The following is a 16,629-nucleotide window of genomic DNA, read 5'->3' on the forward strand; positions in this document are numbered from 1 at the left end:
ATATTTTTGTAGAATTTCAATCCTCTGCATGTTAATTCAATTCAAGTATTTTTTTTTTCACAAGTCTATCATCATTGTTTGGCTATGCAAAAAGTAAAACATAAATATATATAAAAATTATGTTATAAACCAATGAATTCTTATATTATACTTATTGATAAATTAAAAATAATATAATGTATAGAATATACTTATATTTATTATGAAATATATTTATTAAAAATGAGTATATTTAAAATTAAATATATAAGTATTTATTAAAATATAATAAATATTTATAATATTTATTATTAAATATATTTAATATTTACCTTAAAGACTTATAAAATTATATTTTAATAAATACATTTAATAATAAACAAAATTAATTATATTTAATAATAATAATAATAATAATAATAATAATAAGTACTTTTTAATTTCCCCTCACTTTTGTTTACAGCGTAAACACAATGAATTGGAATTTGGGAGATTAAATTACATAATTATAAAATTTAGGAAACTAAAATCACAAAAACTCAAGAACTAAAATTGTATAATTATAAAACTTGAGAGGTTAAAATTGCATACGTTCAATCCGGAACCACAAAGGCATGCCATGTTAGTCATCCATAACATTATTATACAAATGCCACATATGACATGTCATCAATCAATGTTAGGCATTTTGACTGCCAAAGGGACTAGAAATGGCACACTTTTAAGGGACCTAATTGGTGCAATTAGGATATTTAAGAGAATTGAATAAAATCATATATTTGCAATATTGAGAACACATGACATAATTGAAACATGTGAAATTAAAATCAAACATTTTTGTTATTATGCTTTCTTCTTTTCGTAGCAGACGAAATATAATAAAATTAACTCTAATAAAACACTGTAATAGTGCATATGTATATTTATGCTTTTCATACAAACTTTATGGTTACATATTTATAAATGTAGGGAAGAATCATAATTTTCACTTTTTACACAAAGATGGAGGAAATAACCGTAATCTTTATTTTATTAATAAATATTAATTGTTAATTTTTATTAAAAGGAAAATTTAAACCTATAATATCTCTCTGTTTTTTTTTATCATTATTAAGTCAATCTTATAATTTCTTGCAATTTTTTTTATTTTAAATGTAAACATTTTTTTAAATCTTATTTCACTGGTTGATTTTTTATTTTATTTTAAAATATTTTTATTATTAATTATGTGTAAAGATGAAACATTGAATCTATGTTGATGCAAAAATTTCTCTATAGGAAAAGCGAAATAATTAGATTTTGCAAAAACCAATGAAAATTAAGGTCACTTATGTAGGCTATGTTAAAAGGACTGAAAAACATTTTAAAATACTAGTAAGAGGACTCATTCTATATTTTCAATAACTTAAGATTTAAGTCTATATAAGATGATCCCAAACCTGATATAACAGGTAATTTACAAGTGAACCGGTGCATCCTTCTGCACTCTGTTGTGTAGGCATCAGCACAACACCTCTATTTGCCAAATTAATTGTAAATTTGATTTTTCTATTTATTTTATAATTTGATTTTTATTCTTTATAATTTAATTCATGAATTTAATTTTATAAACATTTGAGTCATAATTTCAAAATTAAATATTGACTATTATTTAAGGTGTCACAATTTTATTAAACATTAATTTCATACATTTAATTAACATCAAATTCAGATAAAATTACAATATTTGACCGTCAACATCTATTAAACTTAAATAACCAGATTAAAAAAAACGTAAAATTGTAAATTAAAATATAAGGAAATCAAAATTAAATTAAGAGAAAAATAGTAAAATCAAATTTACAATTTTTTCATTATATTTTAATGAGTCACCACCTGGATTAGTAGTATATAAAAACAGTTATGATTTCTTCCTCGCACTTACACCTATATCTATATAGTCATAGTTTTCAGCTTCATCAGCCCATCGATTAACACGCACAAGATGGAGTTTTTCACGAAAACGAGCGTGGTGAAGCTGAGGAGCCACCTGGACAAGTACCTCGTGGCGGATGCCGACGGCGCGCGGGTCCGCCAGAGCCGGAGGAGCTCCGGCAGGGGGACGTGGTGGACGGTGGAGGAAGTGGCGGCGGAAGGAGGGATTAATAATAAGGTTCGCCTGAGGAGCTGCCACGGGAGGCTCTTAACGGCGACAGAGACGCCGTTTCTGCTAGGCATGACGGGGAAGACGGTGCTGCAAACGGAGTTCGAGGCCGGCGCGGATTTCAAGCACGAGTGGGAAGTGATACGCGACGGATTTCAGGTTCTTTTAAAAAAATTTATACACAAATGTTACTTTGTTAGTGAAAAGATTGGAACCACAACTTCTTCTCTCTTCATTCTTTTTTTATCAATAAGTCAATCTTATAACTCCTTTCGATGGGTTTCAGGTGAGGTTGCGGAGCTGGAGCGGGAAGTTTCTGAGGGCCAACGGAGGGACGCCGCCGTGGCGCAACACCGTGACAGTGGACGAACCGCACAGCTCGGCGACGAGGGATTGGGTTCTGTGGGACGTGGAGCCTGTGGAGGCCATGGAGGAGCTGGTGGATGAGTTTTTGTGTGAGAACGACGACGTCGTTTCTTCTTTTGCTTCGGATGATGTATTATCGGTGGATTCGGAGCCGGCGTCGCCGATGTCGGTTTTCTCGCTCCGGTCGCCGCCGGTTAGACGGAACTCCAAGCTGCTGCTGATGCAGGTATGTATGTTTTCGTGGACTGACTTTTGGTTTCTTGCGTTTTTGGGGTGAAATTTCGTGCGTTGATTTTGTTTGATCGAATTTTTTTTTCTAACGGATTCTAGAGACAATTTGTGCTAAAATTAATAATAATAACAAACGTGTTAACAACTATTAAAAAAATAGTGGAATTCTATGTGATTTGACTAAAACTAATATAAATAATCTTAATTATTAATAAAAATTAATAATCTAAAACATTTGTTTGAGTCTAAATCAATCTATAAAATCGGGTTGTGATGATAATTATTTTATATTTATATATTTTATTTTGATATTATCTTAAATAAATGTGAGATTTTAATATGTTTTTTTTATTCTCAAATTTTTTGTTATTTAAGACTGTAAGTACATTTTTTTTAATCTAGGAAACACAGATGATTATCCAGCGTATGCATTTACTTAATATTTATTATTAAGAGTTTTTCGTTAAGTATGTGTTTGCTTTAATTTGTTATTCTTTGAATAATAGTGTAATTGTTATGAAATTTGGCTCCTGTGAAATATTGAGAAAGAGTAACGTAAATAATTTTAGCTATTGGTAAGAAAATTAATCATTGATATTATTTTTTAATTTTTATTTATAAGCTTTATTGAAAATTTAAAATACCCCTGTACTTCAGGGAAAGTTCCTAGTTTTTTGTTATAAATGACTACTCCATGGTTTAACGGCTTGACTGATTTAGAGAATACCGTGTTTATTTTTCTGAAACAAACGTTCACACTGTTCGGTCTTGACTCTTGATTCCCTTGACCAAATTGAAGCCCCTAAAACTAAAAACAGAACAAACAGAAAAAGAGTACTACTTTCAACCGTCGATATTTTGGGAACGTAATTGAATTCTCTCTTCGAAAATTCTAATGAATGCAAAATATGCCCAAAAACAGAGTGTCTTTTTTAGTTTAATTTTAATATATTATCAATATAAAAAATTATATTATTAATTGATTAGATATAATTTTAAATATTTTTTTAAGTAATATCATAATAGTTGAATAATCTTAATAAACATAACAATTCATGATTGAATAATAATGTTAAAAAATGTATTAATATATTCGATCTAATTAAATTTTTTTAGTAAGATAACCTTGTAATATTTGTCGTATCATATGTTTTATACAAACAGTATAATCCATTGATAAAACGTAATTATATATATAAACATTGTTTTATTTAAAAATTATAATGTACACGCATAAAAGTTAGATAAGCATTTGATTTTGCTAAAGTGAAGTGAAATTGTTGAGTAATGTAATGGGTAAGTATAAAACTTGTAATGTCATCGTATAGAAAATATTTTGCAGTAAAAATACATTTATTGGGAGTTGAGTTTAGATGAAATGATTTTTATTAGTTTGAAATTTTTAAAATAATTAGATGAGATGGTCTCAGCAAATTTAAATTAAATTCAATAAATAAAGTATCAAAACATAATCTTGAATCAAATAGTTCAAATTGGTGATTTTGAAATAAGGCTGAAAATGCACTAGCAAGTTAAATTTTTTAAGGTCCACATCTATCCTACTTTTTTTTTTATTGAAATATTCACGACTTGACCAATTTGATTTGATATAATCTTTTTTTTAAATGTATCTTACTTTTGTGAAGGTTTAGTTCAATACTTCAATCTGGGTTTTCTAAATTCTACTTAATTGGAATGTCTGTTAAACGAGTTAAAAATTGTCTCTAAAGAACCTAAATTTATGTATACATTAGTAGGCTTAAATATCTAAATAAATTGATAATATATAATCTTAAAACATAACAATCTGCTGTAAAAAAAAAAACATAACAATGCATTTTTTTCAAGTTAACAATCTATTTTTTTATTAGTCATTATTATTATTTACCTAAATAAATTGTCTTATTTGAATAGTCTAAAGTCTTATCTTTTTAATTAAATAACTTTAAAAAGTCTTAACTCATTTAATAAACAATTTGACGACCTATCTCTGCTAACGTGAGTTAAGCTATATCTCCTTAACATGTTGCATTGTTACCTATCCTATTCCGTGGTAGTAATGCACATATACATTAGGTTTTTAGGTACTTTAGGTCTATGAGAAGGGTTTTGTTTACTTCCATAGTAGAAACACTCGAATATCTATTTCATTTCCAAATTGCAGTAAAATTTATGTGGCCCCAATTAGCTTTTATAAAGTATGATTTATTTGGCTTTCATATATGTCCAAAGAAAATTAAGGACGTTCACACGCCGAGTGTTTTAGTCTAACCCCTATATGACCATGGGAGTCGTCCACTACCAATTTGATTGACACTTGGTTGGATTTGAGGCGATGTTTGCTTCATGCCTTCACCAACTCTTTTCCACCAACGAAAATTTAGTCACTCACTTCATACATAAACTAATGCTTTCACACTCCAAAGTCCAAACAGTAAACGCACTACTAAAATTGGTTATTTGACATTAACCCTTTTTTTTACAAAAAAAATTGAAAAATAAAAAGCTTTCATAAAGGAAGAAACTGAAACAATAGCAGTTTACTGCACACTTTAATTCTTGGAATAATTTTTGGTATACAAAGACAACAATATATATTGATCGAATCTAACTCCTTATATATCTATTCTAACCCCTACCATTAGATTAATCCTAATGAATATTCTTGGAACAATTGATTTATATATAACAAATTAGAGAAATATCAGTCATTTTCACAAAATTATTACCAAACATTTCGAGTGTGTTTGGATAATGTTGAATATAACTAGCTTTCATTATAAAGCAAAACTTGTTTCTACCTTCTTGTTTTAGAAAGTGAAAAAATTCGGTTGAACATGATTTTCAATGAAAAATCAAACACACTCTTTATAAATTATGATATGCTTATATACTAATTTGATTTATTTTTCTTCCTTTATAAAAGTTTTGGACTTATAACGTATCAAATAAAAAATTGTGGAGTTACTGTATTCATATATTCAATTTCTTTAACAACTTAATTTTATCTTATTTTTTAATATTTTTTTCTTTATATTCAATCATATCATTTGTTAATTTTTTTATATTCTTTTGTATTTTTCTCTCTATCTCTTCTTTTCCTTATACCCATTCACCCAAAAAATGGGGTGCACATTTAACAAAATTTCAAAGTTCTGTTAAAATGGATCCCTAGCATATCGCAAAGTTGTTGTCTTAATATATTTCCTTGGTGTGGGAGTAATATTATTCCCGCAATCAATTGCTTTCTCCAACGCCCAGTCTTTTCTTTTTCTTTTTTGGGGCTTAAGATCAAAGTGTATAAATCTGAACTTCTGATCTAATAAAAAAAATAAAGCTCAACTTGAAATAATTAAGGTCAATAGATGGTTGCGTGTTTCTAACTAATAACATGCGGAGTGACCTAGTAACTTGGAAATATACTATACGGATATAACATTAATTAAAGTTGTCTATATGCTACTTCTTATAAGGAGTTATACGTCTACGTCAAGACAATTAGTATAGATGAAAAGATTTTTGAGTGAGATAAGAAGGATATTAATACTATACCGATTAGACACGCACACACACACACATTCACACATATATAGAAAGATAAATAGATTTTCACCTGATTTCATCTGAGGATTAGAGCATATTCATGTGGGCGGGGGAAGGGGGTTGGAAGTACACATTCATGTCGTCTGCCTTGACAAGGACTAGAAGCCGAATATAGTTTTTGTATGGTGGGTTTTCAATAATAATTGGGAGTAAAATGGAGAAATACAAGTTAACAACATTTAATTTTATTTATCTGTAAATGAAACCTATTCAATAACACATTGTCTATTTGTCTAAGACATCTTGTGTAGACGATAGTTTTATACTTTTAAGTGGCTTTTGTCTTGTCTCTATGTAAATCTCCGTATATATAGCTTTCACCCCATGTATATATTGTTTCTTTTTTCCTTCTTTTATTGGTCTCTCTTCCTTTATGCCCTTGTTATTTTTTTTTATTTGTTGGATTGAGGTCTTCGTAAGGTGCTTTCTAGTCAGAGGCCGTTTTGTTTTGATTCTCTTTTTTTAATTTCTGTGGTATCCACAAACACGCCAAGGCAGCGACAAACCGCATATTATTATCAAATGCCATAGTATATCCAAAACCAGTGACTGATTGGGACTCTTTATTGATTTGGGTTGAGTCAGCAATTCAACCTAGCTGCCATAGTATATCCAATACCCACTGACTTATTATGAATCCTTATTTAATTGGGTTGAGTCAGCAATGGTAAAAAGATTAGTCGGATTGGGCTATGGATTCTGTTTATAACTTTTTAACCTACATCTAATTGGGTTTATGCTTTTTTTTTTGGGGTGAATAATTGGGTTTATGCTAAGATTAAAGTGAGCTTGATCGCTTTTGTTCATTAAAAAAATGTTGCACACTATGTCGGGGGAAACGTGAAAGAAATTTATTTGGGATGAATCAAATACTAGTATTTGTTAAACACGCTAAGTTTACAATTTTACGCTTAATGTAACTTAATTCAATTAATCAAGCAAAATAGATTCTTTTAATTCTAAACACGCCTAATAATTTATATAAGTAATATAATGGTAATTTTATCATCAACTCAATCACACACGAACAAAATTCTTATTAGATATTATTTTCTATATTTTGAAGTGAAATTATCATTGGCATGTTAACTTGCTGTCTTACTATGCCATAAGTAGATATATTGGGTTTTTGTTTACTTTTTTGTGTGTGTATCATAATATGAGGATTCACAACTTAAAACCAAATAAATTACCAAGGATTACTTTTGGCAAAAAATCCAACCTTACAAGTGGGTCTCAAGTGACCTCAATAATTGCTAGGTCTTATCATATTTCATTTTCAGGTTAAGAAACTCAACTTGATGATGCATTCCCCTGCCCCCCCCAATGTTCCTAAACCCACATGTGAATGATCAATGCCCACGATCCCACCTTTCTCTTTTTTTCCACCTACCCTTAACTCCCTAACCCCTAGTTAGACGCACTCAACACTGAACACAAACTAAACCATGACAAGAGATGAATGAGATTACCTACCCTCTTTGCCCACGTAATACACGCGTGCACCCAAACGTGTTATACCCCAAAGTCGCCACTGTTGGACTTCCTCTTCCCATTTTTCACTATTCACAGTCCAAACAACACACCTAAACCAGTCAACCAGTCACGCACACTAACTCTTACCCAACACATAGAAAAAAATAACAGTAACAACGTAACAATTTCAAAACCCAAGAAAATGGTCCCCATTCACGTTCACAAATAAATACCCTCTACCATTTTCATTTCATACTCAAAACCATATCAGAGCCTCTGCTTCCGACACAAATCAATCTTTCTGATCATATATTATTCTTTTGTTTTTTTAATTTATTCTCCATACACATGCAGACAATAAGTTCGAACAAGTTCAGGAGCGGCATGGATTTCTTCCACCGCGCGAAGGCGGTGCGCCTCCGCAGCCACCACGACAAGTACCTCCTCGCGGAGGAGGACGAGGAGTCGGTGACGCAGGACCGCAACGGCTCCTCCAAAAGCGCACGGTGGACGGTAGAATACGTGGCCGAATACGACAACATAATTCGCCTGAAGAGCTGTTACGGCAAGTACCTCACCGCTTCCAACCACCTCTTCCTCTTGGGCATGACGGGCCACAAGGTTCTCCAGACGCTTCCCTCGAGGCTGGACTCTTCTGTCGAGTGGGAACCCGTCAAGGACGGAGGGCGCGTGAAGCTCAAGTCCCGTTACGGGAATTTCCTCAGGGCAAATGGCGGGTTGCCGCCGTGGAGAAACTCCGTTACTCATGATATTCCGCACAGGACCGCCACGCAGGATTGGATCCTGTGGGACGTGGATGTTGTTGAGATTTACGTGAACTCTCCCGCGAATCATGATAGACCCTCCGCTCCGCCGTTGCCGGTTGAGGACTCTGTTCCCATACTAGCGAGCGCGCCGCCGCCGCCACCGCCAACTGTGTCTGCTAGCTTTTCAAGGCAACAGGTATGTATCAGATAAGATTCTTGGAAAAGCTTTGATGTTTTTGTCGGGGTTGTCCTTGCTTTGGTTTAGCATGATTATTACATAATGATCAAAATTCATATCATTTTTTTAGGTGTTATTCTTTTATTCATAAATAGTAGTGTTCTTTAATCAGAATTTGAGTTTTATTATAGTAATTTGCATCGATGTTTTAAATTGTGATCGCGATTGCAGTTTTTTCGCAATCCCTGACATGACTGGAAATTGCAGGCGAATTTTGCATCAAGGTTTCAAATTGTGATCTGAGTTGCAGTTTAGTCCTGATTCTTGACATAATATGAAATTGCAGTTGTGGATTATTTTTTAGAACCTTGATTTTCATAATGAAGTTTTGTATTAAATATATTGACAATGAATAATACCAAAAATGATTCAAAATCTGAAAGGAACTGGTTATCTATTTGAGGGATGAAATTGTTTACGAGTTTGATACGATGAATTTGTTTGTGAGTACTATCTTTTGGGGACTAATTTATATAAATACGTATATTTTAGGAGGACCTTGTTACATAAAGAGTGTTTATTGGTATTAGCTAATCAAGGAGTCGATAATGGATTCATTAGCATTGATGCGTTCATTAGCATTTTCTCTTTTATGATTAAAATAACCTAAGTTGTCACTTTTTATTATTATTATTTTTTGCGTGTGTGGGTGTTGATTGTGTTTGGTTTTGTTTGCAGCCCAATGATTTATCACCGAAGGTGGAAGGGAGAACTATATACTACCATATTGCTGAAGACAATGGAGAGGTGCTGGATGAAGGTGTGCAGGGGTATTCTTTGATTTTCAAAGGGAATGGAGTTGAAGAATTGACTCGAAAGTTCGAGGAAGAGACAGGGCTAGAGGGAATCATTGTGTGTAATCGGAGTCCTTTGAATGGAAAGCTTTATCCTCTTCGCTTGCAGCTTCCTCCAAACACTGTCACCATGCGGGTTGTTTTGGTTCTTCCCATGTCAAATTGTGAGTTTTCTTTTCTATTCCTTCTTGTTGAATTTTTCCTTCTTCTGGATGCTCACTTGCTTATTACATGTTTGGCTTGTAAGATTGTATACCCTAAATTTTAGTTTGGAGAAAGTAAACTTTGTTTTATTCATATTTGTCAAAATTATGGTTGAATGGTATTTAGACATGATCACGATGTTTCGTGAGAAGTGAAAGAAAGTTACTTTTCTTTTGGGACAAATCTTAGTTTCCAACTACAATTCGAACACCACCTTGGTATTATACATCAACCTTCATACATAGAAAAATGTTTTGTGGTGCGGAGGACCAAGTGATTAGAAGAAAGAGGTAATTTCGTGGTGGACCAACTAGTTAAGCGAAGCTTCGTCAATTGTCAGAAATGTTATGCAACTAATAATTAATATCTTATTCGATTAATTTCCGCACCTGATGAATAAGAACTTTGCATCTCTAGCTTCTACGAAACATATCATGTAATTAAACTTTGAGAAGAGTTTTGGTGTTACTGCTTTGACTTCTGGCATTGCATTCACATTAGACATCAATCATATTTCTGTTTGTTCCAATCTATATCTTCCTCTCCTTCAAATGTCCTATCTTGTTACCTTAATAACATTTGCTGTCTTTTCCTTTTCAGTGGCAAGAGACTTTGAGGCACAAGGCTTACTGTGAGAAGCCTTTAGAGTTTTGCAACGAAAGCCTACGTATATGTAGTTATGTACTGATCGAAGCCAGTTCAGAATTTAGGAATATGTTCTAGTCCATTTCATTTATTAAGCAGAGTTCATCATGGTCCTGTGAGGGAAGCTTAGAGTTGTCATTGCATGGATCAAAACAGCAATGTCCTTTCATCAATGACATGTGTTATAGGCGATTCTGATGGTGGATTTTGTTGGGGCTTCTTTTTCATTAACTCCAGCTTCAATATAAGCATGTGTTGCATGTGGATTCCGGGAATTTTGTTGTTTGATGGTTTATGTAATTTTTTGTTCATGATTTTTTCTCTAGGTGGATATACCGCATGTAAATAGTATAAGTTTTGTCAGCAATAGAAGATTTTCTTTTATCAGATATAAATATAAATTTCTAATATTCTTCAGAAATTTAGAAACATTTTTGTTTAATCAGAGTTTATTTCTTGCTTAGTTGTCTCTGAATGAAATTTGTGGATTCAAGCGAAGTGAGTGGTATGACTGATAGTTACACAACTCAAAACAGAGAATACGTGAAGATAATTCCAAAAGGGTTGTATGCATTACAACCCATATTTTGAACATCCGATGTAACCAAACGGTAATTTAATTTACAAAACTATGATATCGAGATTGGCCCAAAAGAATAATGAATGCATATTGTTCTGTTGAGCATGTTTCTACTATCTAGGTTTGAAAGTAGTTGGTTGAGGACTATGCTTCACTTCTATGAAGGAGTTAGCCTATTCATTACACATTCATCATATTTATTCAAAGTTCATTTCAAAGTAGCAGCTTTTAGTAGATGTACTACATGAAAGTGGAATGCTTCTATTTATGAATAGGGAAACCTACACTGAACCGATTCTCCAGAACTAGGAAATAATTTTTACCAAAAGAGTGCATTTTTGGTTAATTCATAGTTACTTTTGGTGGTATTTCTTGAAATAACTTATAAAAGGATTCACGATTACTTTTTATAATCTCAGTATACGTATATTTGGATTAATGGTGGTTTTAAATGATTATTATTTTGAAAGCAACAAGTAGTTGCTTTTGTGATGAAGTCATCATGATTTTATTTATTTATTTAAAAAAATCATGATGAGTTTCACTCACCACCAATCTAAACTCACACTAAATGTATAATGTACATGTACATAAATAGTGTAAAGTTCAAACTTATACCTTGCTACTTGGAATGCATATAATTTATGCTTTATTATTCTTGAATCCATCATAAAAAAACAAAATGGACGAAATGAACTACAAAAGAGTAGTGATAACTAGTAACTTGTGATGGGTTCTACGGTGCATCACTACTCCATGTGACTCATGGTGTACTATTATTAACAGCTTTTGAATTAATCTAGAGTGCACATTATTAGGAATCCTATACATCTTATCTAAACTCTTCCTTCGTTCGACACCGTTTTCCATCGTGCGATGCCATCAAAAGCAATTTCTAGCTGTGTTGCCACTTTTTTTCTTAACATGGTAATGTTACATAAAGTAGAATAAATTTAATTTAATAAATGTTCAAATTATAGTAGTATCATTTCATACAAACTACATTAAACTTGCAATTAACAAAATACAAATGAATAACTAACTCAACTTTTTTTTGGTAGGGATAGCTAACTTAACTTGATTGTACAGTGACCATTCCCAATATTTTCCGCATCTCAATCAAAGGGTCAATCTTCTCTTGGACATCACTCGAACTATGCTTCCCAAAAGGTATATTAACAAATCAGCAGTCAGAAAAACCACTTTGATAAGTCCTCCCATTGTTTGTAACGTAATACCCCTTGATGATTGCGTTTTGTGTCTATCTAAGATTTATCCTTGTTAATTACTATTTCCTTTAATTCCTCGAAACTGTTTGTTTGTGTAGAGAAATTTGAGATCGGTTCATGTCGCGAAAAAGAAAAAGCTATGATAACATCCCTTTTTCTTCTAATCGGATATTTGGAAAAGAAAATAATTTAATTTAAAAACAACTAGTGAAAAGATTTTTAGTGTACAAACAACAAGAAGATTCAAATCTTAGAATTTCTTACCAACTATCCAAACTCAATAAATATTACATATCATTGAGTGTATTTTTAGATTAAACTTTATTAATAGCATGTTTGGATTGGTATTTGCTGGCTTCAACGTGGACTAAGTTTAAAAAAAAAAAAAAAATACTTGTGTTTCCGTGTCATGAGAGTTTTGGATGTGAAAACATAGGTGGATTGCAACATATGATCCAAAGACAGTGTGAGTTTATTTATCAAATTGATTTTAAAATATTTTAAATGAACAACTCTCACACATATCTGATAACGAAATAAATATATTATTTTTCGTAATAATTACCTTAAAATTCAAATAAATGTTGCTTTCCAATTATCAATACATTAAACTTTAAATTTAAATAGTTATCTATATAAAATTTCTAAATTTTATTTGTATTTAATTAAATAAAACTGAAATGCATCATGACATTTATTTTTTTTTCTCATGTGTTTCTTTCTTCAATTCAAACAAAATATTTTGAAAATATTTGCTTACAGTTACACAGGAGGGTAGTAGTGGGTATACATAGAGAGCATTTAACCTCAGGTCCTCAGCCTCATCACTCACTCTAATCTAACGATGAATCTGAATACCAAGCTTTCTCACTCATAAGTTCCCACTCCCTCTCTTATCATTTATCAAACAAATTTTTCATCTTTCCCCACTTGTTGGATTAATGGCTGCCTCAGCTTTGTCACTAACATCCCCATTCCATTTCAGAAAACCCCACAACAGGGTTTCACCTCTCAATGCTCATCCTCTCATTCTCATCCAAAAGGGTAAACAATCTCTTAAATCAAACTTCTCATTCTCAACCCTGAATGCTTCCCCCCACTTCAGACCCCCTATTGCCATTGCTCCTTCCACACTGACCCTAACAAGAGCTTCTTCCTCTGATGAATGCTTTGACCCTGCTGGTGAAGCCCAAAGGTTGCTGCTTTCTGAGGAAAAACCAGTTAATTTTGCTTTCTGGGTCATATTTTGGGCCTCTTTGTCCCTGGCTTGGTTTGCTGTTTCAAGGGATGCTAATGCTGCTGTTGAATCCTCCATCAAAGCCTCTGGCTTTGGCTTCAACATTGCCAATTCGTTGAGGAAATTGGGTTGGCCTGATTGGGTTGTGGTGTTCACCCTTGCCACTCTTCCTGTGCTTGAGCTTCGTGGGGCTATACCTGTTGGTTACTGGATGCAACTTAACCCTGTAACTTTAACAGTGTTATCTATTCTGGGGTTAGTATTTTTCTTCTTCAAGTTCTTTTAAGTACACCCTTCTTTGGCTGACTTATGTGAGATACTATTTGAATTCACTGCAATCATGATACCCATTTGCTTACTTGGCTTTCTAGAATCCCTCTTGGTTAATGTGTTTGCCTTGTTGTGGCATTGCACCTTCACTTGGAATAGTTATGTTAGAGATTGAACCTTCACTTGGTCTAACAGTTTTCTGTTTTCTAAAATTTGTTTGTCCCCTCAACATATATGAAAGTATTTGTCCCATGAACACATTTCTGTTTTCTAAAGATTTGTCCTCTGAACAGTTGAACATAGCACATGAAAAAGAGAATGAGAAAACATCTCCTAGTTGTTTCTGTTTTTTGTTTTTTATAACACTTGTTTTGGAAACAGATTTCAAGACTTAGTAGAATTTGGATGAGAATTTGATTACCGAGTAGTGTAAATTATTAAATAAAACATTTTTTAAAACAAAATGTGAGAAGTGAATCAAACAAGCCCTATATTTTCCTATGTAATTTTGACTCATGGAGAGAAGAGGGTTTGTTGTTGGCCTATTAGAGCTTAGAAGATGTTTCCTTAGCGCCCATTGATGTAATTTGGATTGTCTTTTGGTAATATTGGGGATTTTCCCATGGTTAGATGAACCAGTTTTGAGTAATTAATGTAGGAACATGGTCCCTGTGCCATTCATCGTGCTCTACCTTAAAAAAATTGCGTCTTTCGTTGCTGCGAGGAGCCCTTCTGCGTCTCGATTCCTTGACATGCTGTTCGAGAATGCCAAAGAGAAGGCTGGTCCAGTGGAGGAGTTTCAGTGGCTTGGTCTGATGCTCTTTGTGGCTGTTCCTTTTCCTGGAACAGGAGCATGGACCGGAGCCTTTATAGCATCCATTCTTGATATGCCATTTTGGGCTGCTGTGTCTGCTAATTTCTTTGGTGTTGTATTTGCTGGGTTGCTAGTAAATTTGTTAGTGAACCTTGGTCTGAAGTATGCCATCATTACTGGTGTCATCCTTTTCTTTGTTTCCACATTCATGTGGAGTGTCCTTAGAAATCTTAAAAAAGGTTTGAGCTCGTCAAATTGACGTGAAATGTCTGATTTTCCTTTACCAACATGATGACAATTGTTAGTTTTGTTGTTCATTCTCTTGGTTTTCATTTTCTTATATTTTCATAATTGAGCATCCTAGTTCAGTGATATGTAAAAATGAAAAGGCTTATGTCTTGTATATACCCTTTTTCTGATGTTTTAAAAATCATGGGCTGACTGATATTCCTTGTTGGAGATTTTTTCTTTTCTTATGTGGAGTATAACTTCAATTGGGAAGCTTTTGAACTAATTAAATTATAACTTTGTGGTGCATTAAGATGGATCACACCATATCCTGTTCTTTAAATTAAAGCTGAGCCTGAGTATCTTTAAGCTATAACTTTGCGTCTTCTGCTTTGAAAGTAGATTACTGATTGAATACATCCTCATTTGTCAAGGAAAGAATAGTTGATTCTAAATTTAGTCCTTTGTTATTTTAAATTTTTTTACACTATCATCCAATGGTATGTTGATGCAATATTGGCAGAGTTTGACCTCTTAGGTAGTTTTTTCTGATAGTCAGAGTCCTTTAATGATTTGTCCACACGTTATCCGACAACTGTGTTAAGAAGTTATTCATTTACAGTGTACGAAAGTTAAATCTTTCTCAAGTCTATTTTGCTCTTTGATCTACTGGTGTTGGGAATTTGATAAATAATCTCTAATCTGAATAATCATCAAATTTCTGCATCTCAATTGTCCACTTATTTTTCCTATATGCATGTAGTATTATGAACAAGTACCTCCACTTTTTGTTTAAATATTTATTTTGCCGTATCCCAAAATCTCAAGTTCTTTAAGGTATGTTCATGTTCCAAGTGTTTTGTTCTATTGTGAATAAAATAAGCCCGAGATGTTGTTCTAAACAATGATTCTCCAGACTTCATTGTATTTTGGATGAAAAGTTTTGTCTTGATAATCTCCATCATGGTTAACAGTTTAGGGAGATTTTGGAGATAATACATGTAAAGGTTGATTTCTTTTAACAATTATGGTTGTATTATAAGGATACTGATTTGAGTATTATTTCTGCCCATTGCTCAGAATCTCCCTCTCTAAAGAAAAATATCCATGATCCATGTATAATATTTTGTTTATCAGTAGATCCATGTCTAATATGTTCATGTTGAAACTTTATTGTCAGCTCCTAATATATAAGCTGCTTGTGAATCGTGAATTTTAGACTTAGAACAAGGTTAAAGAAACTTTACTTTCTCATGATTTAGAACAAAAGTTTGGTGAAATTTATGATAAGTCTAAATTATTATTATCATTGACTTTGGTCAAAGTCCCATGTGGTGCTACTACTGCTCTATATTTGGCAAAAGCCATGGACATTGTGAGATAAATTCTATGAATGAGGTTTCTGCCCATTCTTAGTCTACCCTGTTAGGTTCAATCTAGCAAAACCCAACTCGGTATGACTTCACATATCCAAGTCCTTCACTAGGCCAAGGAGTCATATGAGGGCTGCTAAAACACATAAAACCTCTATTTCAGTCTCTAGGAAGGTTTTAATATCTTTAATAACACAGAAAATCAGGAATAGACAGAAGAAGAATGGGATAATCACATGCCTGAGCAATTATACTATCGTGACTTTTCTTGGGTAACTTGGGCATGTCCTCATACCTGGGACTGCATTTAAATTTACACTATATATTCCTTGTTTTGTATTTAACTTACATTTCTTTGATTCAGTAAGGCCGGGTCTTTTCAAAAGTTCTTTTTGGATCTTTACATGTTAATCTAGAGTTGTATAATATCTCAACCATGCATGACAACATGA

At 32.7% G+C, this 16,629-nt stretch overlaps 2 protein-coding genes across 2 annotated transcripts; both read left to right on the forward strand.

Moving 5' to 3' along the window:
• Window positions 1-1,907: 1,907 nt before the first annotated feature.
• LOC114410664 lies at window positions 1,908-10,891 on the forward strand. Its single transcript, XM_028374618.1, has 5 exons — window positions 1,908-2,281; window positions 2,409-2,714; window positions 8,153-8,761; window positions 9,482-9,761; window positions 10,402-10,891. Exons 1-5 carry the CDS (start codon window positions 1,964-1,966, stop codon window positions 10,434-10,436), a joined length of 1,548 nt encoding a protein of 515 aa, XP_028230419.1. The 5' UTR covers window positions 1,908-1,963; the 3' UTR covers window positions 10,437-10,891.
• A 2,123-nt stretch (window positions 10,892-13,014) lies between these two features.
• Window positions 13,015-15,035, forward strand: LOC114410674. The gene is made up of 2 exons (XM_028374622.1): window positions 13,015-13,747; window positions 14,421-15,035. The coding sequence occupies exons 1-2, from the start codon at window positions 13,197-13,199 to the stop codon at window positions 14,833-14,835; spliced, it is 966 nt and encodes a 321-aa protein (XP_028230423.1). The 5' UTR covers window positions 13,015-13,196; the 3' UTR covers window positions 14,836-15,035.
• The last annotated feature ends 1,594 nt before the right edge of the window (window positions 15,036-16,629 follow it).

This window comes from Glycine soja, chromosome 1 (assembly GCF_004193775.1).
Source record: "Glycine soja cultivar W05 chromosome 1, ASM419377v2, whole genome shotgun sequence".
NCBI lineage: Eukaryota > Viridiplantae > Streptophyta > Magnoliopsida > Fabales > Fabaceae > Glycine > Glycine soja.